The 24,132-nt window shown below is 43.7% G+C and overlaps 1 protein-coding gene across 2 annotated transcripts; it reads right to left on the bottom strand.

The window, feature by feature from the left end:
- Positions 1 to 146: 146 nt before the first annotated feature.
- Positions 147 to 18,129, bottom strand: kiaa0319l (KIAA0319-like ortholog). Of its 2 annotated transcripts, none has more exons than XM_047383987.1 (23): positions 17,994 to 18,129; positions 17,354 to 17,467; positions 16,214 to 16,482; positions 16,028 to 16,105; positions 15,645 to 15,849; positions 13,431 to 13,529; positions 13,221 to 13,318; positions 13,035 to 13,122; positions 12,171 to 12,263; positions 11,947 to 12,079; positions 11,081 to 11,186; positions 10,875 to 10,997; positions 10,677 to 10,800; positions 9,833 to 9,965; positions 9,570 to 9,718; positions 8,905 to 9,056; positions 6,622 to 6,760; positions 4,462 to 4,621; positions 4,224 to 4,366; positions 3,856 to 3,978; positions 3,682 to 3,772; positions 3,491 to 3,585; positions 147 to 2,089 (listed from the first exon to the last, which is right to left on the bottom strand). In XM_047383987.1, exons 2-23 carry the CDS (start codon positions 17,445 to 17,447, stop codon positions 1,917 to 1,919), a joined length of 2,868 nt encoding a protein of 955 aa, XP_047239943.1. In that variant the 5' UTR covers positions 17,448 to 17,467; positions 17,994 to 18,129; the 3' UTR covers positions 147 to 1,916. The 2 variants fall into 2 exon arrangements, with proteins under 2 accessions (XP_047239943.1, XP_047239944.1); XM_047383988.1 differs by having other exon boundaries at positions 3,491 to 3,582.
- Between the last annotated feature and the right edge of the window lie 6,003 nt (positions 18,130 to 24,132).

The following is a 24,132-nucleotide window of genomic DNA, read 5'->3' as shown; positions in this document are numbered from 1 at the left end:
CTGCCTGAGTTTTAGTTCCTGACCACAGAGCTGCTGCTAACAAACAGAATCTCCTTCAGCCAACCTGAATGCTGTAACAACATGAAGAACAAACACAGTAACATCTGAAGAGGTGATGATCTGCAGAGAAGAAACACAGAGTCCAGTTTTACAATAAACCATGAAAACATTTTATTTTGATTTACAGATGATCCGGTTTCATCAGGTTTGACCACAGATAGAGAGGAGGACGATCCTTCATTAAACATCATTAGAAAAACAATCATTCAGCAGTTTCTCCCTGTGTTCTGCCTTCACAGTGAAGCCTGCATAGCTTAGGTCCTAAATGTAACAGAAGACATGCCGAGCTCTGAAGACAGCTGGAAAATTTAAGGAAAGGTGAAAAAGAAGTAACAGAATCAACATGTTTGTTTTCCTCTAAACACATCTCCACCCACCTAGTTGTTTTCAAGTGTTCTGCCAGAGGTGGCACTTCGGTGCACTGGAATAATTTTAGGCAAAGGACGGCCGAATAAACTCACAAAGTCTGAATGAAACAGTTAAAAGCAGAAGTGACATTAGCAAGAGGAAACAGACACAGGCTGAACTGAATCATGGTCGAACTCGTCTAACATTCAGCACAGAAAAAGTGACTCGGACAGCCCAACATTCTGCATGCAGTGATCCTGTGGACAAGTTACAGGAAAGGTTCAGGGCTTTTCTCAGCCAGGAAACATGCAGGCTACATCATGTTTCTGCTCTTAGGAGCAAATCTTCTTCACACGAAGCTCCTTCTTCAGTTCTCACTTTAGAAATGCTTCCCCACCAAACTCGGTTAAACAGCAAAGCAGTTTTCACATCTTTTCTTTAAATGCAGAAAAAATAAAATAAAAAATCAAGTTTTTTAAAATTCATCAATTTTTTTAAATGTCATGAGTTTTTTAGTACAGACTAGAATCAATGCAGCGAAGTGAGGAAACCCTGCTGGAACAAAATAAATACGGAAGCATTAAATTAAAATGTCCCAAAGTCCGGAAAAACCTCATCATCCAGATAAAAATCAGGGATCTTATGATGGCTTGTCTGAGCAGGAAGACTGATTAAAGCCACTGAAACTAGTTTAAAATCTCATCCTAATATTTCCACTTTCCAGGAAAAAATATAAGCTTTTAATGAAATAAAATCAAAGCTAAAATGAGGCAGACTGTCAGCTGCTCCCAACTAAAAAGCTTTTAGCTCACGATTAAAACTCGGCTAGGAAGTAAACCCCTGTGAGATCTTCATGTCTACAGTGAACAGCTTTGACTCAGACGCGGATGAACACAGCAGAACAGTTCCTCACTTTAGCTGAGGTTTTAAACCTTCAGCATCACAGCTGATTTCTCCCGTTTTCAAAACAACGCCAGTGACAAAACAAGACATGAAGTCAAAGTGCATCAACAGCATCTCAGCGGCTCACTCAGCGCCTTTACGAGCCTCCTTAACGAGGGGCTCTCCAGTGTGTGACAGGATATCAGAATAAAAGCACATTCTGACCGTACTGTGGGTCAGTAACACAGAAAAACACACAGACATGCAGCAGAATCTCTGGCTCAGGCCGGCACTCTTCATGCAGGTATCTCCAGACTGGTTTGTTTTTGGAGGTGGTAGCTCTGGTTTGGTTGTGCCGTCACATCTGCAGACCTCAGACATGGCAGTGTTTGGTTGCTTCATGTGTTTGTGTTGTGCATGGAAGAGGAGAAGTCTGAGCGCTGCAGGTGGCTGGCTGTCGTGTCGTTGAAGCAGAAAGTAAAGCGCCTATCAGTAAAGTCACAGTGTGTAACTAGTGGTTCCCACCGTCAGTCCTCAGTGAGGCAGCTCAGGTCTGCCTCGTTCCGGCTCAAAGTGGGAGCAGGAACGCCCTCTCAGTCCTTACTGATAAAGAACAGTCCTCACCACTATAGCAGCTCCTCTCTGGGCTTCTTCAACCTTGGGGGCCCCTGGCCATTCTTCAGGGAGCCGTTCTGGGGCCGCAGGAGGTGCCCACGCTCCTGGCCTTCATCGCTGTCCAGGTCAGAGTCCGAGTGCATGAGAGCTGAGGATGTAGGCCCGGGAACAGGCTTCTGACGCGCTGAGGGAGGAGAAAAAACAAAACAAGGTTTGGGATCAAATCAGGAGACCTTTTCATTAAATCTAAAGATTTAACATGAAGTTTTGATGAACCACAGTGAACTATATTAATGGTAATAAATCTGTATCAATCTCATAATCAATCAAAACTATGAAGAAGGAATTCTTTAACCTCTCACCGAACGATCATCACAAATTTAAAGAAACACATTCTGTTTATTCATCAGATAAAATGTCCTGGACATTTCAAAGCTACTTACAGAAAAGCATTGTTAGAACATGAAAGGTCTGATATGGTGTGTTCTGTGCTACTTATATCAGGACATAAGAAGGACCAGAATTGATGGAAAAGCATGACTGATTCCACTTTAACAATAACTGGACCAAAAAGTAGAAGCAACGAGTGAAAAACGAAGGTCATCCCATGTTCCAGCAGCTTGTAGGACCACCTCTCAGTGCAGTTGGTTGATGTACCTCTGCAAGGCTCTCTGAAGGTCAAACCACACCATTTCAATCACCTTAAGGTCTGGATTTTTACTAAGCCATTGCAACACCTTGATTCTCCTCCAATCTGTTGAAGATCTGCTGCTGTGTTTGGGATCATTGTTCTGTTGATGATCCTGTTTGGACCAAGCTGCAGCTGTTGGACAGATAGACTCACATTTGACTGTACAATACATTGGTCTACAGATGACTTCATGTTCCCCTCAATGACTGCATAGCCTAGGTCCTGTAGCTGCAACACAAGCCTAAACCATCAGCCCTCCACCACCATGCTTTATAGTTTATCTGCTGCATTTGATTTTCTCCAAACATGGTTCTGTCACTCATGGTCCAACATCTCTACTTTGGTATCATCTGTCCAGTGGACATTGTTCCAGAGTTCTTGTCCTTTATTCAGATGCAGCTTTGCTAAACCAAGTCCTGCTGCCATCATGTTTTTAGAGAGAATAGGATTTGTCCTTCAATCCTTTGTTTTTCTTACCGTCTTGTTATGACCTTTAACCTACTGAGGCCTAGGTCTGAATCTGCTGGGACGTCCACTCCTGGCAAGACTGACAGCTGTCAGATGTTTTCAACTTGGGAATAATCTTTCTGCAGAACGATGGACTTCAGATAGTTTGGAGATGACCTTCTAACTCTTCCCAGGTTGATGGCCAGCAGCAGTTCCTTCTCTCAGCCATTGCTCTTGTCCTTCCATCTTGGCATAGTGCTAACACACACCTGCCTTAACTGCTACTTTTTTTGGAGCTTCTCATACCGATGATGCAGCTGGCTGATACTTTCCCTTCTTTCTCGCTGCTTCTGCGTCTTAATTTGGGCTTCGTTTAATGATGTACGGGGATAAATTATGCGCAGAAATGGTGCTAGTTGAGTGTGTGTGTGTGCATGCTGGTCTTACTGGTTCTAGGTGGCTGAAGCTCTAAGACGTCCTGCTCTTCACCTTCAAGCATCTTATATCGACTTTTGCTCCGGCGAACTTTGTTTTTACGTCTTCTAGGAAACAAAAACATCAACCATCATCAGCAGCAGCAGCATCTGGTGGCCATGCAGCAACCTGAAAAACCAACGCAGATCAAGAATTGCACTCACCTGTTGCAGCAACACACCACTGACCAGACCAGCGTTCCCGTGGCAACCACAATCATGAAGGAGGCTATGGTGACATACAGCACGCTCCACTCTGGAAACAGAACATACATGTTACAGTTTCAACATTCCATGAAACAAAGAGCACCATCATCATCATCATCATCGTGGTCTTACCACAGTTGCTCTCTGCATCTCCAAGCTGAGCTCTGATGAAGTTTTCCATCCAGAAAGAGTGGCACACACACCTCCGACTGAACGAGTCACACTCTCCGTGGCCAGAACAGTTCAGCTGGCAGACTGAGGATGAGGAGGGAGGTGAGGAAGAGTCTGGGCAGGAAGCTTTAACATCAGTGTTTACCCTGTCCTAAACGCCTGATCTCTTCCTGTGATCGTTAATGGTTTTTTTCTTTGGAAATCACCTTGTTGGAGCTAACATTTGTATCTTTGGGGAAACTACAGCAAACAAACTGTGTCTTTGTAACAAAGTGTTTCAGGTTAATAAATGTTTCTTGAGCCTTGCTGTTTTCCTGTCTGGCACTCACTGACTGTGTCGACACGTTGAGCTTTGAAGATCAGGAACTCGTTCTTCTGTTTGTGCAGTTTGTTGCGAAGGTTCAGTGTCACGCTGCGGCCGGACAGAGGAGGGCGCCCCGGACCCCCTGACACTAGGAAGACCAGACGAGTGCTGAGGAAGAGGAAGATTTAATGAAGAGTCAGCCCTTTCAGACTTAAAACAGGTGGAAATTAAACAAATGATATTGGAATATTGACGTAGCTCACCTGTGCTCATTAAACGCACTGATCTCTCTGACGATGATGTCACCGTCGAGCACCCCAAGTAGAACCCCCACCTGACGAAGCAGCAGGTCTCGCTGGCGCTGGGAGACCTGGGACACGGCAACCTCCAGCACCAGCTCCACCAGGTCACGCTCCCACATATCTGACAGGAAAAACACACAGAGGACAGGGATGAAGTCTGCGAGTGGGTATGCAGGTCTATGAGTGGGTATGCAGGTCTATGAGTGGGTATGCAGGTCTATAAGTGGGTCTGCAGGTCTACAGGTCCTTCTCAAAATATTAGCATATTGTGATAAAGTTCATTATTTTCCATAATGTCATGATGAAAATTTAACATTCATATATTTTAGATTCATTGCACACTAACTGAAATATTTCAGGTCTTTTATTGTCTTAATACGGATGATTTTGGCATACAGCTCATGAAAACCCAAAATTCCTATCTCACAAAATTAGCATATTTCATCCGACCAATAAAAGAAAAGTGTTTTTAATACAAAAAACGTCAACCTTCAAATAATCATGTACAGTTATGCACTCAATACTTGGTCGGGAATCCTTTGGCAGAAATGACTGCTTCAATGCGGCGTGGCATGGAGGCAATCAGCCTGTGGCACTGCTGAGGTCTTATGGAGGCCCAGGATGCTTCGATAGCAGCCTTTAGCTCATCCAGAGTGTTGGGTCTTGAGTCTCTCAACGTTCTCTTCACAATATCCCACAGATTCTCTATGGGGTTCAGGTCAGGAGAGTTGGCAGGCCAATTGAGCACAGTGATACCATGGTCAGTAAACCATTTACCAGTGGTTTTGGCACTGTGAGCAGGTGCCAGGTCGTGCTGAAAAATGAAATCTTCATCTCCATAAAGCTTTTCAGCAGATGGAAGCATGAAGTGCTCCAAAATCTCCTGATAGCTAGCTGCATTGACCCTGCCCTTGATAAAACACAGTGGACCAACACCAGCAGCTGACACGGCACCCCAGACCATCACTGACTGTGGGTACTTGACACTGGACTTCTGGCATTTTGGCATTTCCTTCTCCCCAGTCTTCCTCCAGACTCTGGGACCTTGATTTCCGAATGACATGCAGAATTTGCTTTCATCCGAACAAAGTACTTTGGACCACTGAGCAACAGTCCAGTGCTGCTTCTCTGTAGCCCAGGTCAGGCGCTTCCTGCCGCTGTTTCTGGTTCAAAAGTGGCTTGACCTGGGGAATGCGGCACCTGTAGCCCATTTCCTGCACACGCCTGTGCACGGTGGCTCTGGATGTTTCTACTCCAGACTCAGTCCACTGCTTCCGCAGGTCCCCCAAGGTCTGGAATCGGCCCTTCTCCACAATCTTCCTCAGGGTCCGGTCACCTCTTCTCGTTGTGCAGCGTTTTCTGCCACACTTTTTCCTTCCCATAGACTTCCCACTGAAGGTGCCTTGATACAGCACTCTGGGAACAGCCTATTCAGTTCAGAAATTTCTTTCTGTGTCTTACCCTCTTGCTTGAGGGTGTCAATAGTGGCCTTCTGGACAGCAGTCAGGTCTGCAGTCTTACCCATGATTGGTGTTTTGAGTGATGAACCAGGCTGGGAGTTTTCAAAGGCCTCAGGAATCTTTTGCAGGTGTTTAGAGTTAACTCGTTGATTCAGATGATTAGGTTCATAGCTCGTTTAGAGACCCTTTTAATGATATGCTAATTTTGTGAGATAGGAATTTTGGGTTTTCATGAGCTGTATGCCAAAATCATCCGTATTAAGACAATAAAAGACCTGAAATATTTCAGTTAGTGTGCAATGAATCTACAATATATGAATGTTAAATTTTCATCATTACATTATGGAAAATAATGAACTTTATCACAATATGCTAATATTTTGAGAAGGACCTGTATGAGAGGGTCTGCAGGTGTATGAGTGGGTCTGCAGGTCTATGAGTGGGTCTGCAGGTCTATGAGTGGGTCTGCAGGTCTATGAGTGGGTCTAGGTGTATGAGTGGGTCTGCAGGTCTATGAGTGGGTCTGCAGGTCTATGAGTGGGTCTGCAGGTCTATGAGTGGGTCTGCCGGTCTATAAGTGGGTCTGCAGGTCTATGAGTGGGTCTGCAGGTCTATGAGTGGGTCTGCAGGTCTATGAGTGGGTCTGCAGGTCAGCAACTACCTGGTCGGACCTCCACGGTTCCTCTGTCTGTGCTGCTCTGTCCTTTGCTGTCGGTTACTGTCAGAGTGAAGCTGTACTTCCCCACCACCAGGTTCCCCAGGAACAGCACCACCTGGTGATCAGAGTTGTTCAGCACATCCTGAAACACAAAAAAAAACAAACATAAAAAACCTCCTGCAGAACCATTGTTTGGTTCTTCTATCCTGGAAGGAGGTGAACATCTTTTTGTTTCAGTATTATAATACTCAGCACAGATGAGGATGATTTTTGGTCCTGTGACAGATGGTCATCAGCAGGGGCTTTTTTTGGGTCTTGAAACATTGGGGGCTTTAGCCCAGACCCAAAATATTTTAAAGTTAAAATAACATAGGACATGTTGTACTAGTTCTCTTTCTAGGCCGGGTTTTGATTGAATGTAAATTATTGTGAATCAAAAAAAAAAAAGGTTTACAATAATTGTACTTGTTTTTTTTTTTTTTTGTTATAAGCTGAATGATGGAGTTTAGGATTCATTAAATTGATTAAAAAACGTTTTTCTGAAGCAGATAATGACACATTTTGTTGTGTTTAGAAAAAAAAAACCTAATCTAAATTTTTGCTGAGAAAATGCATTCTTAAACTCAGATATTTACTATGGGCCAAATAAATTTGCTTCTTTTCTCATATATGGAAATGACCTTTTTGTACGTTACACTCTCATCCAAATGTTTCACTCCTGAGGCTCCATGGTCTTCATTTCTTACATTTCAAAAAATATAAAAGTTGATTTATTTAAAACTTCGTCAAACAGTAAGATCCTAAAAACACATTTATTTAATTTAATTATGCTGAGAGCTTTCCAAACATTTGATTAAAATTGTTCCTTCTTACATGAACCTGTTCTGTTTTTCAGCCCTTCATTCCACTTATGAAGAAATTTTGGCCTTCCAAAATAATAAATGAAACATTTACAGCGCAGTCTGTTGTTCTCCGCTGAACATGTGAGCCATGAGTTAAGTTCTAACTGTTAAACACTTTCTGAGAGAAATGAGTGTTAAATCGTGGAGTTTGAAACATGACATAGAACCTCATCCTGGACCTTTCTTGGACTGTAATCTTTTGCTTTGTTATTAGTATTAATATTACATTTATTAATAACTGTATACATATGGTATGAATATCTTGCCTTGAGTAATCTTGTACCCTTGTTTAATTTGTTTGTATATCACATGTGTTATTCATAAAAATAAAACAGTTAACTAGTTAAAGGTACACCTGTGAATAATTTCTATGATTTTTATTTCTCATACTGCACCTTTAAACGCAGAGCTGTATGTTTAGAATCAGCACTGAAGATATGAAAAAGAAGCCTTTCTTCTATATCTTAGTGGCACCAGTTGATATTTTCCCAGTGTATTCAGCAACAATTTATTCTTTCTATAAGTAGAACTGGACTATAGGACTGGCTGCAGCAATGAGATACAATGTTATGATCTGAAGAACCTTTTTTAATGTGTTTAGTAACATTTATTTTGACTGAACCAAAGAACCAGATATTTTTCCCATCATGATTAATCCAGCTAGAGGCTCACAGAGAGGATTCCTACTGTTTTCTATCACGGCCAGGCCATTTAACTTTACCTATAACTCAGGTCAAAGTCCCTCTACTCTGTTCCTCATCATGACCCTGATGATGCTCTTTAGAGTAAACCTCCACCCCATGTCTTGCTGGTTGAAGAAGTGATTAGCTTCAACTTACGATCAGGCCATTCTGAGTCAGCGTTCAGGTTTTATCGCTAACTTAAACCTGAGTTATGCTGCTCTGTTTCCACCTGTTCCTGTGCGCAAACACGCACCAGACTCAGCTCTCCGGTTGGCTCCGCGGTTGCTCTGAAATAAGCCCTGTTCGAGGCGCTCCGTGTAACTTTTGCCGGTGTTTGTGCACGTATTTGCGAAGTCGCAATGCCGTCTGTGTGCGCAGATAACAATTTATTGTTTTTTTCTTTTAACTCATTCCCAGGTTAGGTGAAGCGGGCAGTGATTAAATGGAGCACAACAGAAACAAATCATTTTGTTTTTTAGAGAAAAGTGTGAAATCCAATGCCATTTTGTGGCTTAGTGCATCTTTTTAATACTTCTTAATTTTGTCTTTTAAGAGATCCAGGGCAATTCAGAAAACATCCGGGGCTTCTGCCCCAGAAGCAAAGTTCTAACAACGCCTCTGGTCATCAGAGGTGATCATCAGATATGTTTTTTTATTATGATTTTGAGGAGAAATGAGTAAAGTTCTGTAAAGTGTCCCACCCCAGCAGCCGGACTGCTGTCGTCTCTGCTCCACTGGAAGCTCAGACCACCTTTATCGTCCGAGGAGCGAGACCCATCCAGGGTGGCTGTCCTGACGGGCAGGGAGACTGGCAGACTCGACAGGACTCGGGCCACGGGTGGCTGGTCCTTTTCTGGAGGGAGAACACGGTCAAATTTAGAAACTTCATCAGGAAAACTGTTGTCAGGAAGCTCTGAGACGGATCCAGAAGCAGCAGGTTCTGCTGGTGGACCAGTTTCACCAGATTGGGACCAGAAGAAACACAAAGACAGACCTTGGAGCATCTATGGTGTTTATGTACAGATAAGGCTCTGCTTGAATGTGTTGTTAAAATGATTTCCAGATGTTTTTGATCAAATTATGTGATAAAATGGAAGGTCATAAGTTGGGGAAGCAATGTGGAAAAATAATGATTAATGATAAAAATATCTATAATCAAGCTTTAAACTGATTAAAGCGTGTGTGATAATCTGATAAATAATAACCCTGATGGACACAGCCACTACCACCCCCTCACAACCTGTAGAGGGACGTCAGAGAGGAAGATCTTCTCCACAAACTGAATCTACCCAGCTCAGAGGAGATCAGCATGAAAACTTCCATCACATTCATGTCTGAGCAGAAATGTGGCTGATCGCTCACAGACCTTCTCTGACGATGACGGTCACCGTGTCGCTGCTCTCCAGCATTCTTTCATCCGTTACAGTCAGCGTGAACTCGTAGATGCCAACCTCAAGGCCCGTCACGGTGGCAATGGCGCTGTCTGCATTTTCAATTTTCACACCATCCGGGCCGCTGAAGAAGGAGGCCAGAGATGTAGAAGAAGTTCAGAGAAGACAAAACATCTAGAAAAGGGTAACTTTTTCAGGGTTAATCCAGATCTCCAACACCAGAACTGTAACGCCTGACCTGGTCTTTCTCCAGTGGTAGGTGGCGATCTTCTGGTCATCACTGCTCTTACTGCCGTCCAGCGTGGTTCTGTCCACAGGCAGCGTCAGCTCCTTCTCCGGCCCGGCATCAGCTTTTGGAGGCTTGTTGTTCTCTGCAGGAGAAACAGAAAAACCACCAGAACATTACTGATGAGAAAAATGTCACCTGAATAATTACAGTACTTTACAGTCCTGTTGAAGCACATGATCCAGTCATCATCTCTTCTGATTCTCCTTCCTGTGATTTAGACCAGTCTTATTATCTGGTAAAATGCTCTTCATCAACAGTTCTTTATGCTTTCTGAAGGTCTTTTAGAACTTCTTGGACTTTGGCAGCTTTACACCCCCATTCAGTCCAGTTCTACATCATTTGGTTTTTCCACCTGTTTAATTTTGTTATTCTTTGGGTCTCAGTGGATCCATGCTGCATGGTTCTGGTGATCTGTGGTGCTGACTCTGAACAGATTCCTGATTGTAAACAGTTCAGTCGTTGAACACGACCATGTTAACTCCTGACCTCTGATTCATTCAGGCAGAAAAACCCAAGGTTTGGACCGCTGTTGTGTTGACACTATTTGGATTTAGGTTTATGGTTTCCAGCAAAAGTATTTTTACATTTCTTTTGTTACAGAGAATGGCCTAGTCAAAGTCCAGACCTAAATCCAACAGAAAATCTATGGCGAGGCTTAAAAGCTGATGTTCGCAGGGTCATGATAACATGCAGGCAATCTTTCATGAAGCAATGAAGATCTGGATGTGAAGGTTCTAGCTGTCCCACTGTTTAACTGGACCATTAAGGTTAAACTGACTCAGGTGGTTCTGACCTGGCTGCACGATGACGGTGACCTTTGACGTGTCCTGCTGTCCTGCTGAGTCGGTCACCGTCAGCTGGAAGGTGTAGTCTCCCTCCTGCATGGCCGACAGCTGCAGTATTGGCGTCCGAACACCCTGAACAACGACAAGACATGGTGAGGCTCGCCGCTCTGAAGCACAGAGACGCCAGCGCCGCAGCATCACCTCACCTGCATCTCCAACACCTTGTCTTTGCTCTCCGGGCTCAGCGACCACTCGTAGGACAGGTTGTCGTGGTCGTCCGTGCTCTGGTTGCCATACAGAGTGATGGAGTTTCTAGGCAGCTGGATGACCTGCAGGGAGCAAGACAGCGGGTTTGGTTTGGGTACCGCCTGCGGTCCATTCCAGAACAAACAGGACAGAGAAGGTTTCTGACCTGGTTTGGGCCGGCGTTGGCGACAGGCCGGTAGTCCTTGGCTTTGTTCACAGACAGGGTGGCCTGGGTCGAGCCTGTGGCACCGTCAGAGTCCGTTACTGTCAGACTGGAAAAGGTGAAAACAGAAATTTACATTTTTCTCCTTTTTTCATTGAAGTTTATTTTTCTAAATCATGGTTTCCTGTTTTATTTCCACCTCCTCCAGAACATCTCTGTTCTAACCATCTGTTTCTCACAAGAAACAGGAAAACTTTCAGGAGAAAAAAATTCATCGATCCATAAATTCCCTTAGATTTCTGCAGCAAAATTCCCAATTATCCAGCAGCTGTTCCTCATCTTTCCCAAAGTCTATCCTCTCTGCAGGTTTGCTGTAAAACATTCCTGATCCGTGGAGTTCAGAACCAATCCGACATTCTTAGCCTCTGATTGGCTCCTCGCTGAGCCTACAGGAGCTTTAATGTGGTCTCCAACCAGGGTCCACTTGTCCTTTGGGAAAGTTGTGGAAAACCTTTAGTTACTATGCTGCTGGTCCAGAATCTGGACCTGGACTGGGTCAGACTTATGGGATTTTCAAGAATCTGTTTCTAGAAAACCGCTTTCAGTGAGTTCCTCAAACTCAATGATATTCAGCCATTCCAACAATTTGAGAAAGATTTAGAGTTATATGTCAGAAGAGACCAGAACCACAACATTTACTGCAGTTAAATTGGGACTAATATAAAGAGACGTTTGAAGTGGTTTTTCCAAGAATTTTCCTGAAACATCTTCCTCCATCCCTCTGAGATCTTGTGTGTGTGAACTGGAACCTCTGCAGAGCCTGGTGGGTCTCATACATCCAGCTCAGGTTCTTCCAGCTCCATCTGTACCTGAACGTGTAGTTTCCAGGAACCAGGCTGGTGAGGGTGAGGACGGGAGTGTCGGCAGAGACCTTCTCCTCCCTCAGGGGACCTTTGACCTCCTCCCAATGCCACGTCACCACCTTGTCATCGTCTGTGCTCTCTGTGCAGAGGAGGAGGAACGGAGAAAGGTTTGAGGTCAGTGTCTCTGTCTCTTCATCTGATCGTGTCTGTGTCGTGTAAAAACAACTCACGACTGCCATCGATCACCGTGGAGCTGGTCGGCAGGGAGATTTCCTGGAACTTCGGGGAAACCACGGCAACCGGAGGCTTGTTTACTCGTGGCTCTGTCAGGTGGAAAAAGAGGCATTAAGTCGCTCGCTGAGCAGAGTCACAAACATTTCATCTGACAGAAAGGATCAAACACATTATGGGATGTTTTATTAATGTGTCCCATTTACTGATTTATGTTCTATAAATATAGTTTTTATCTGATGTGATCAATGATTCAGGAACAAATACGCTTCTGGAGAGCAGATATGATCTCCAGAAGCATCGCTACCGGACAGATGCAGTGTCCCCTGTCCCCCATTAGTGCACATGTGGACCGGTCCAACACTGATTCTGGTATAAACATCTAAACACAGAATACGTTAAGAATGGCGTGCTCCCAGCAGGTCATGTCATACATAACCTGTGCTGGTTATTCTGATGATGATTATTATTATTCTAAGCCTGGTTGTGTTGAAGTGATTCAGAAGGGACCCGTCTGCATCCAGTTTTATGGCCGAGGCGTAGCTGCATTTTGCAACAAGCAAGATTCCATCATTCATCGGGTTTTCATCCTCAAAGTTTAGGAAATCAGATTATTGTGAAACTGTAAAACCATCTTTATGACCCATGTGGGGTTTGATAATAGACAGCAGCTGCTGTAGATGATTACAACACAAGTTTCAGGCTCAACAGAAAAAGTCAGAATGAAGCAGTTCATTTAGAAAAGGTCTCAACTGTCTGAAAACCTTCAGGTGCTTCGCAGGGAAGGAAAAGATGACTCTGACCAGAACCTTCATCAGTGGTGGCTTCAATAAGTTCATGTTTCAGCAGATTCCTGCTCTCACCTGGTCTAACGGTGACGTTGACGTAACCCTGTCCATGGGCCCCCTCCCCGTCCACTGTCACCTCGAACTCATACAGACCCACTGTCAACTGAGGGGAGACAGAACCAGGAGGTGAGACAGAACCAGGACAAGAGACAGAACCACGAGGTGGAGGTCAAACAGGAACATATAAACCTAGCTGTGCACCTTGCTGAGTTTCAGAGTTTTGCCCTTCTTCCCCTCCATCTCTCCGCTGTAATCTTTGGGATGAGTTTTCAGACGCCAGTCAAATGCATAGTTGGTTCCTGAGTAAAGCAAACGAGGGCATCAGATTTCAAACATGTGAACATGATGAAGCTCAGCAGGCAGAACAGTCTGCAGCTTTATGCTCATGTGGAGCTTCCAGGTAAGTTTTACCTGGTGGGGGAGGTGGGACCACGAAGGCGTTGAGTTCGACCTCATTGCGGGGCAACGTCACCTCCACACTCTCTCCTGCCGACACCACCAGCTCCTTGACTGTCAGGATGAAACCCAGAATCATTGCAGAGAAGGGTCCAGACTTCGGCTTCACGATGTATTCACAGAACCTCACAAAAAACTGTTGCTTTATTTTGCTATTAAATGATATTTAACTTCAGAATCAAGGACTTTCTTCAGTGCTTTGTTAGATCAGAAATAAACTAAATATGATCATGATCAGCTTCTGGCTCTTATTTCTTCTGAAGTTCTTTGTTATCTGATCCAATCATCAGAAAACCAACAGGTATTAAATATTTAATCACAAGTCAGTCCCTAAAACCTTAAAGCTCCAGCTCAGGGTTTATGAAGCTGATCTGAGATCATCCTCCAGCTGCTCCTAATGTTCCTCGTTCCAGAGCAGAGTTTATGGTCAGTATCCCTGTAGAACCTTTTAATATCTCACGCAGAATTTTATTAAAACCACAGCGAAGCAGGTAAACCTGTGCAGAAAAGTCTTCTCTATAATCTAAGAGAGAATGAAGCAGTATTTTTAAACAGTTTTCTCTCATTAGAGACCAAACCAGTTAGAATAAGAACAAACGGAGTAAGCTTCAGTCCCGTCATTTGGCCCAGTAGATATTCAGAACCTCCTTCTGTTGTGATTCAAACTTTCACATAAATGGGCTTTTACTTTGAAGGTCCCAGTGGAAACAGCATCCTGTTTGATGCTTTTAGACCTGAAAACACTGAATTCTGCTCGGAGATCACATGATTGCTGAGATGAAACTGGTCTGTGGAGGCCGCCATGATGAATTAAGAAAAAGCTGCTGAGTCAGAACCTCAGAAACTACCAAGTCACCGGTTTCTATGGTGATTCCCTCTTATCATGGTGGAGAATCACCATAGTAACCAGTGACTCTGTAGCTTCCAGGGTTCTGACTCAGAAAATACCGATTCACTGGTTGCTATGGCGATTCCTGCTTAGTAGGGTGGGGAGGCAGAACATCCAACCAACAGATACTGAGTCACAGCAAATTAATTCTTGAACCATGACCATCAGAACCATCTTTCTGGGTCTGCAGTGTTTCCTGTAGGAGATCTGACAGGTTAAACAGAACCTTCAGGTCCAGTTTCAACAGAACCATTCAGAGCTAAAATCTACTGGGAGTGAATGACAGTGTGGGCGTGTCTCTCTGCACTCTGGGCTCTGATTGGACATAAACTGTAAGTCCTGCAGCAGTGAGAGACACACTGGTTGGAAGGAGACAGAAATACCTACGACTGGATGGAGAACCTGGAAATGTGGAGATGAAACTGTGGCCATGAAATCCAAAAGGTTCTGAATATTTCACTGGATCAGAAATTTAAGATGAAAATTCTGTGGAAAAATCTGAAAAAAATCCTCACACTTAAACTGATGGGTGGAAAAACCAGAAAACAGATCAAGATGATAACCGGGTCCGGTAAAGTCCAGCTTCCAGTGACCTGTTTAAACTTTAAATGATGGTTGTGCTGAGACCTTTTTTTGAAGCTTTATGAAATATTTATAAACATCAAATGCTGTTCTGATCTATTTATTTATATAAGCCCCATCTGTATTTTTGTCAAACTGGAAATCATGATGGAGAAAAGGTGCCAAACAGTGAAACCTGAGATTTGCTGCTTCTGCATTGAAACCTTTAAATTCCGCCAGTTCTGACTGCTGACCAGCAGATGTATTGAGTTAGTTCTGCAGGAGCAAAGAATGGGAGAGATGTTAGAAGCTGTCAGTCAGAGGACAGCTGCAGGTTTCCACAGATTAACCTCTGCAGGACTTCATAATCACATCTGACGGTTCCACTTACTCCGCTGTAGAACCAACTGATGTTCCTCAGCAGATCTTTAAATCAAACTGAGATGTTCTCTTCTGAGACTCCATTAGTCTGTTACCGTTTCCAGATATTTACACACGCCCAGAGGAACTGATAACGGCAGTTATACCTGTTTGCAGAAGCTCGGAGCAGCTCAGCACATTCCAGCTGCCAACATTAAACACGCTACTGGATCTGGGAAAACAACATCTGACCTGCTGCAGGGAGGACAAAGTCCACTTCCCTGCTCAACACAGTGAAGACACCCCAGGACACTTTTACTAGCAGAGTCGTGTGCTCGCATCAACTGATTGTTACTCACCTGCCGGAGTCGGAGTCGGAGGGCTCACATCAGTGTCATTTGAAGACGCCGTGGGGTCAGCGGTGGAGTTCTGCAGAGACATTGTAGTAATGTTGTCTGAGCTCCTATTGCCTGACAAGCTGAGGTTCTGCTGCACCGTCTGCAGGACAGTGAAGGTGCTGGAAGCTGTGGGAGCTGGGTGAAATGTTTCCTGTTTGAAGCTTTCCTGCACAGACGCAGATGAATAAATAAAACTGATCAGGAGGAGATTTCAGACACGTGGCAGCATCTACAAACATCTATCTGAACAGAACTTCGCATCTAAAACAATCTGCTTATGAAACCTTAAACTTCAGAAAATAACGACAACGTTTCCATCCAATGCACACAACCTGTGGCCTTACCGTGTCGGTGAAGTGCATTTCCCGTCTTCTTTTATGTGGAGCCCGCCGAGGCCTCCTGCGCGTCATGCTGACCGGACCCTTCAGGTGAAGTTAGGAGAAAAACTCTGATAAGATAACTTTTGACTTCCACAAATTCAAACCCTGCAGAGTCTGAGTCACCACTGTACAGAAAGAAAGCAGCATCACCTTGGAGAGCATCTGCAGGAGGCCCAGCGACTCCTCGTGAGGCTGCGGCAGAGACGAGATGTTGCAGCCATCATTCTTGGAGCAGCTGAGCAGCACACAGCGCCCCCCGATGCTCCACACGGCATTACACCTGGGCTCCAGGCAGCATGTCTCCCAGCACGTTGCTCCACCTCTGCCGGATGCCAGCGGGTACCAGCCCAGGCTCAGGGTGCTGGTCCAGTGGATCCCGAGCACACCTCCGGAGACCCGGCACAGGCCAGCTGATACAACTGGAGCAGGAAGAAGGAAAGCAGAGACCCAAGTCAAAGAGATCGTCTTTCTTAATCTGAGAAGTTCCAGGATCCTTCACCTATGGTCATGAGATATTGATCGGGGAACAAACCCCCAGAACTCTGACCAGGGAGGGATGGACGGACAAGCATCTGTTAGGCAGCTGCAGTGTGAGCTTTCACCAGAGAGGAACTCCGACATTTCCTGACAGAACCAGGCTCTGATTAAAAACCAGAGCACAGCCTGCAGAAGGCTCAGATCCATCCGAGTTAGAACTCAGAATCATACCAGCAGCTCAGTTAGCTGGAACAGTAAATTCATTCATCCTAAACTGATTAATAATCAGTGGTTTTTAATTATCTTAACGAGTTAAAACATCACAGAAACGTCCTTCAACATCCAGCAGAAACCAAAGTCCAGCCAAGTCTCCTTAAAGCTGTTAAGATAAGTCATGTGGAGCCTTTTTAGTCCTATTAATGTCAGCTGACCAGACAGCTGGAGAACAGTGGTCTCATTAAAGACTGATATCATCTGAAGACCTCAGCTTTAACTGCAGATACAAAAGGGTCAGGGCTGAGAATAACATCACACAAAGCCCTGCGGTTCTTCTGAGACAGGAGCCTTTTCTCTGTGCCCCCCCCCACACACTGTGTCCTCACAGAGGCTCATTGTCCTGCGTTTCACTGTAAACCTCAGACCTGCAGACAAACAGCAGCAGGCTGCCTCACTTCTGATGGCCGCAAACAGCCTGAAAACGTCAGAGAGGTCAGGCAGGAAGCTGCAGGAACATCCTGAGGAACGGCAGCTGAACGGGCACAGCTCCCCGTCACCTCTTTCATGTTGTTTGATTCAATGAGGTGCTGTTTTTACCTGTGGGCGGAGCCAAGAGCCAGAGGTGGGCCAGCAACAAGCGCAGAAGGTGAGGTAGGCTCCAGGTGAGCAGGTCGGGACTTGCATAGGACATTTTCCACTTGTAACCAGGACCTGCAGGAGGAACAGAGACTGTTATCTGCAGAATGATGTCTTCATCTCCAGAGAGAAAACTGTCCAAAACCACAGAACCATGAAAGATGTTAAATCTAGAACCAAATCCTGAAACAGACTGGGGAGAAACGTACAGAACCGCTCCAAAACAACAAATCCTCAGCATATTTGATAAACATTCAATAAAATTACATTAAAAAGAATTTATTATAAAAGAAAATGAAATTAAAAACATTTTAGTAAATCAATAATGAAAAAAATACATCTTAAAAATAATCACAAAATATGGTAATTAAATGTGAATAATTTCAAATACATTAGGAGTACAAATAAAAACAAACTAAATTTAATTTAATAGAAAAAAATACATTTATATACATTTAAACAAATTAAATGCACACATTTCAATAAAATAAGTAACAAAATAAAATAGATTTTTCAATAAATATTTACTCTGTAATTTTCTCATTTTAGTAATGTGTTTCCTGTTGTGTTTCTGTGATGTCACAGAGGATAAGCTGCTTACCTGCCTCCTGGCCTGGGGAGGGAGGAAGAGCTGAGGAAGAGGAGGAAGAGTTAGGTTGGCAGTGAGCTGCAGTGAGGTGACGGGTGAAGACGAGTCAACACCAGAACCATGACCAACAGATCCAACATGGCCGCCTCAAGAGGCTCTGACGCCGCGCTGCAGAGGAGAAATCTGATCAGAGAGCTGAAAGGAACCAGATTAACCAATCACAGAACACGCGGTCCATGGGCCTGATTTCAGGTCCAAAACTAAAAACAGATAAAACTCTTCTCTCAGCAACATTTTATCTGGGATTGGTTTTGGCCCCTCAAGGCCACTGTAGTACCACATTCATAACAACAGTGAGTCCTGATGTGAGTCAGTGTCATAAAGAGATTAGTGACTGAACCAGTGAAGGTCATCAGGAGATCCTGAGAAGGTCAACCTGGTGAGACGTGTGGACATGGAGCATAAAGAAGATGTTTGCTTCTTTGTTAGCAACCATTAAGCTGATAACTTTACCAGAAGCTTCATTTGTCTCTGCTCTAATCTGCTTTGTCTCTTTATCTCAATACTTCCTGACCAGAGAGAAACACCTAACTCGGCCCACATGGTGGCGGTGTACTGGCGTGAAGATTTTAAAATGCACCGACCACACACTGTAACTTTAAGTTCTGGTACAGAGTCACTCATGAACTTTCTCCAGACTGGTCCTGAACAAAGATCTGCACCATGGACACGTAGGTTCCACCACAATATCGATGCAAACGGTGCTCGTTTTGTGTTCTACAGACCAAAAACTCATTCTTTCAGGCTTGTGAAACAGCTTTTTCAATATCGACGAAAACGGTGCTCGTTTTGTGTTCTACAGACCAAAAACTCATTCTTTCTGGCTTGTGAAACAGCTTTTTCAATATCGACGAAAACGGTGCTCGTTTTGTGTTCTAAGGACCAAAAACTCATTCTTTCTGGCTTGCGAAACAACTTTTTCAATATCGATGCAAACGGTGCTCGTTTTGTGTTCGCGGGACCAAAAACTCATTCTTTCTGGCTTGCGAAACAACTTTTTCAATATCGATGCAAACGGTGCTCGTTTTGTGTTCTACAGACCAAAAACTCATTCTTTCTGGCTCGTGGAACAGCTTTTTCAATATCGATGCAAACGGTGCTCGTTTTGTGTTCGCGGGACCAAAAACTCATTCTTTCTGGCTTGTGAAACAGCTTTTTCAATATCGACGAAAACGGTGCTCGTTTTGTGTTCTAAGGACCAAAAACTCATTCTTTCTGGCTTGTGAAACAGCTTTTTCAATATCGACGAAAACGGTGCTCGTTTTGTGTTCTACAGACCAAAAACTCATTCTTTCTGGCTTGTGAAACAGCTTTTTCAATATCGACGAAAACGGTGCTCGTTTTGTGTTCTAAGGACCAAAAACTCATTCTTTCTGGCTTGCGAAACAGCTTTTTCAATATCGACGAAAACGGTGCTCGTTTTGTGTTCTAAGGACCAAAAACTCATTCTTTCAGGCTTGCGAAACAACGTTTTCAATATCGATGCAAACGGTGCTCGTTTTGTGTTCTAAGGACCAAAAACTCATTCTTAACACAAGGACAAATGGGAAAGTTAATGAGGGAAGTAGCGATGCACTGCCACTAGAATCGTCATGGTGATGATTTACAATAATAACCCAATCACATGATCTTCTAATATCTTGCAGCCCTTCTGGACACCAACCAGATCAGCTCAAAAAGGATCTCCACATCATTTTCCATCACAAACCAAACTGGGTCATCAACAGAACAATGGTCCCACACACAGCAGCTAATCTACAGATTAGAATGGCTAAAAAAGAGAAGATTCAATATGTTTCTATGGCTCAGTCAAAGTCCCTATCTTGATTTGGTTAATTGACATGCTGTGGTGGGACCTTCAGAGAGCTGAGCAGAAATGATTGTCCAGTATTTACTTATTCAGTGAATGTCCTGCTGCAAAGTGATGCTGTGTCTGGATTCCAGAACCAAGCCCACATAACTGAGCCTCAAGTACTGGAATAAATATGCAGGCTGTTGTTTCTGCTGGAGGTCTGCAGGCCAACCTACATTCCTCCAAACATACTTAAAAGCTCCAGCAGCTTCTGTGCCATCATCCACCGATCTGTGGTTCCTGAACCCACAAACATTCATCCACCCGAGTTTGTTTAAGGTCCAGATCAGCCAGCACAGCAGAGAGTGCAGATTGAGCTGGACTCTGCCAGACTTTTAAGTGATCTGGGTCACCTGGGCTGGTGACAGCTCAGACATTCGACTTTTCAGACGGTTGCTCTGCAGAAGAATGGCCTTATTCAGCAGCCAGCTCCTTCAGAACTGAGGAAGGTTTGGGCTGAACCTTCACTGTCCTCCTAGCTCTAAGTTAGATAGATCCGTGCAGCAGCAACACCTCCCACAGACTCATCCACACTCTGCAAAGATTCAGCTGCTTGTAATAATTGTTGATCATCAGGATTTCTACAGATACCTTCTCTGACAGCCAGAGTTGTTTAGCAGAATAAGAACTGGTTTTGCTTTGAGTTCCTGCAACAGTTTCTCTGTGTTTCCAGTCCAGTCACCTTGGCTTATCTTGCCCTCAGGTTTCTCTCTCATTTCTAGTATGTTTCCTCCCGCAGGAGCCTGTTTTTGGCTGGTTTTACTTTCACACCAATCCTGGCTTTATCTTCACGTGTAAATAATTTCTTCTTTTCGCTTGTTTCCAGTTTCTGCTCTGCACATTCTGACCATCTCATTCTGTTTCTTTCTCTTTGATTCAGTGAACTAAAGGTTAACGAGTCAGCATTAAACCAAAGCTTTCGTCCCAATTAAATTACAATACAGGCAGAGCACAATCAGACGCTCTGCAGGAACCAGTCCACAAGGGTGGAGGCATGCTGGAAGTGGTTTGGTTGCTTCATCAGGTTTCTGTTTTTTATGTTCCTTCATTCAGGATTAAATACTAAGCTAATAAGCAATTAAACCTTTTCTTATTTGGTTTCTATGATTAATTTTCTGAAACTTCTCAACAACACAGTCCGGATCTGATCATACTTCATATCAATAATTTTACATGATGGGAGAAAAAGAACTTTGTTCAACTTAAATAAGACTCACACAAGACTGAATCAGTTGGTACTCCAGACCAATCCAGGCATTCTGAGGATGCTCTGAGATGGCCTTTAACCCCAAATTCAACAGAAGAAGATGAAAAAAAAGCAACATGGAAAATCTGAGAGAACAGAAGGAGTTCTGAAGGAGCCTTCTTTTAGAAGGCACCACAACGGATCATCTGCCTTCATCTCAACCAAACCCATGGCATGCCTACAAGCCCGGTTCTGCATGCACCCTGTGCTCCAGTCAGGATCTCCACATGCAGTCTACAGGGATGATCAGAAGAAACCAGGTCTAACTTCTGTCTCTGACCTTTAAAAGCTGTAAAAACATCTCAGACAACTTCAAACTGCAACGATGCAGCAACTCGACAGGTGGCAAAACAAAGAGGTCAACAACGCAGATCTAAAATGTTCTGCTGATTAAAACAACTTCAACATTTAACATGTTCTTTTAGAAGGCTTCATCTTGTATCTAATGAACTTCAACCATGATCCATCCATCCATCTGATGTCTACATCCACTTATCCAAACACTCTTTCCTCAGCAAACATAAAAGTCAGATGGGCCAAGGGAGGAACCATGGGAGGAAGCCAGAGAACCTAGAGAGAACATGCACACTCCGTGCAGAAGACTGGGCCGGGTTTCGAATCCTGGACCTTCTTGCTTCATATCAACAGTGCTAACAACTGCAGCAGCATGCAGCCCAACCATGAACTAATCAGATCATATCAAAGTGTATTATATAGCACAGTCAAAAACTATTTTCCGTTGACAGAGGTGCCAAGTGTAGAACCATAGTTATATAGAAGCAATAAAAATAGAAGATCACTGTAATTCAAAAAGATTAAATAAAGTAACAACAAAAGTCAGGATGTACCGTTTAACTAGAATTAAATTATTTCAGTTTAAATCGGTTTGAAAGGATCTTTCTGCGGAGACTCACAGGAGGAACGTTTGCAGAGTTTATATTAAAAGAGAAGGGACCCCGACACTGAGCCCTGTGGAACTCCTGTGGAGGGCTGTCCTGCTGAAAAAGCCCCCCGCAGACTTAAACCTTATTTGTCCTCTGCGCATAACTTGCGGAATGTCTCCAGTTTTCATGAGTCCGGGTCAACAAGCACTGTAGGCCTGAGCTGGTGTCACTAGTTCCCTCACAGAATCTCTGAGTCCGGATCAGAACTGATCCTGGGTCTGATTACAGCCCAGACTGGTACATGACGAGAATAAACTGGAAGAATTTCCTACAAGATGGAGGGTTTCTGCACCGTGGATCTGACATGCGTGTAAACGTCAGTCAGAGGTTACAACAGGACGTCTGGAGCTGTCAGAGGACCGTAGGCAGGCCGCCGTGGAGTGGGTCTGGTCTGCGGGCAGGGAGCTGCAGGAGGTTCGCACTGACACCCTGATACCACAGGTTCGGTGTGGTTTACCTGTGTAATCCGGGATCAGCCGCGATGAGACACCTTCAGACTAACAGCTGCGGTCATCTCTCCAGGAAATAGTACTGGATCCGGACCTCGGTACCGGTATGGATGTCCTCCGGGCGGTGAAGCGGGCCTACCAGGGTTCAGTCACTGAGATGTGTCGCCTAGTTGCTGGTTCTGTCCTTCTGCACAATAAAGTGGGTCAGAGCGGATCTGTACAGCTGATGACTGAAGGATCGACGCTGTAAAGCACAACTTCCGGTGGGAGGATTTTCAACATAAAAGTCCGAAGGTGCTGCGTAATTGGATCAAAGGGAGCGAACAATGGCAGTTAGAATTTTTAATCAGAAAGGATCCGTTAAAAATTCGGTTCTGTTACGCACGGAACCAGTCAAACTGTGGTTTTAATTCTTAATTTACCAGAAAATAACAAACTTTACTCTGACTTCCGCTTTGCGCCACCTGCCGGCAGTTTAAAGCTGCATCAACTCGGTTTAAAGGAGGGACTTTGTACTCTGCTCTGATTGGCTGTCTGTTTATGAAGTAAATTGTGACGTACTGGGAAGTTAAAGTATGGAAAACTATTTGGATCAATATTTCAACAAATCAAATCGCAACTTCTATGTGATTAACGGTGTTTTAAAAAATCACCATCAACGTGAACTTGTTCTTGGTCCAGTTTACACAGATTAAAAATAAACCATTCATTTGTGAAGCAATTTTTCTGAAAAGTTATAACTTCTGAGCTCAAAGTCCAAAAAATCAACCAGAAAATCTCTTGAGTCAGAAATCCAACTTGGAAAGTTGGAGACTTCTTACCAACCCAACCTCAAAATCCAAAAGGTCTCCTGAGGTATAGAAGGTTGAAAGAAGCTGCTGAATGTTGGTAACTGAATAAATCTTCCACAAGCACAGTATACAGTTTAAATAGTAGTGAACATGCACCTTGTAGAGATATCAGCTTGTTTTATTAATGCCCAGTCACTGAAAAAACGCCACTGGTTCTCTGACCTGCAGCTGCAACACAATTAAATTAGGTTTTATTCTCAGAAATCTCTGAGGTAAATTAAATGCAGAATAAATCCAAATGCCCCAATACAAACTATGTTATATTTATTCATAAATTCACAATGACCTTTAATAGTCATAAACACTTACATGCTAAATATCAGTTTATGATGCCTTTTAATAACTTCTAAATGAAGTTCTCCATTGGGGTTTTCAGTCTGGTTTTCCAGCATTTCCATCAGTTTAACTTTGGTCTCTGTGCACACAGAAACTGGAGGTTCATTTGGCTAAATTTACAGGAATGCTGCTAAAATTTAAAAATATTAATTTCTGCTGGAAAATAGCAAAAAACCTGGAATGTTAGACTGAACAGGGCCCCGTTAAGAGTATTTGTTTTTATTCCAGGTCACTTTCAAAGCACTGCAAGCTTCTTGATAATAATAATGAAGTGTTTATTAAGTGCTTACTGCTGTTAACTATAAATTCAATAAATAATAGCAAATAATAAACAGATACCTGATTAACAAGATTTCAGCGAATACCCAAAAATGGATTATAAGTGTCAGCTATACCGGTTGCTGACATCAGTA

Source organism: Girardinichthys multiradiatus, chromosome 13, assembly GCF_021462225.1.
Source record: "Girardinichthys multiradiatus isolate DD_20200921_A chromosome 13, DD_fGirMul_XY1, whole genome shotgun sequence".
Lineage (NCBI taxonomy): Eukaryota > Metazoa > Chordata > Actinopteri > Cyprinodontiformes > Goodeidae > Girardinichthys > Girardinichthys multiradiatus.
The sequence above is the reverse complement of the archived record's forward strand: the minus strand, read 5'-3'. Positions and strand labels throughout refer to the sequence as shown.

What these genes read in the sequence shown, in the direction of transcription:
- kiaa0319l (XM_047383987.1), bottom strand. Translation starts at nt 17,447, where the DNA reads ATGTCCTATGCAAGTCCCGACCTGCTCACCTGGAGCCTACCTCACCTT. An exon ending in CAACGTCACCGTTAGACCAG is followed by an intron (nt 12,264 to 13,034) that starts GTGAGAGCAGGA and finishes TCCACCTGACAG; the next exon opens with AGCCACGAGTAAACAAGCCT. An exon ending in ACAGCAGTCCGGCTGCTGGG is followed by an intron (nt 6,761 to 8,904) that starts GTGGGACACTTT and finishes TTTGTGTTTCAG; the next exon opens with GATGTGCTGAACAACTCTGA.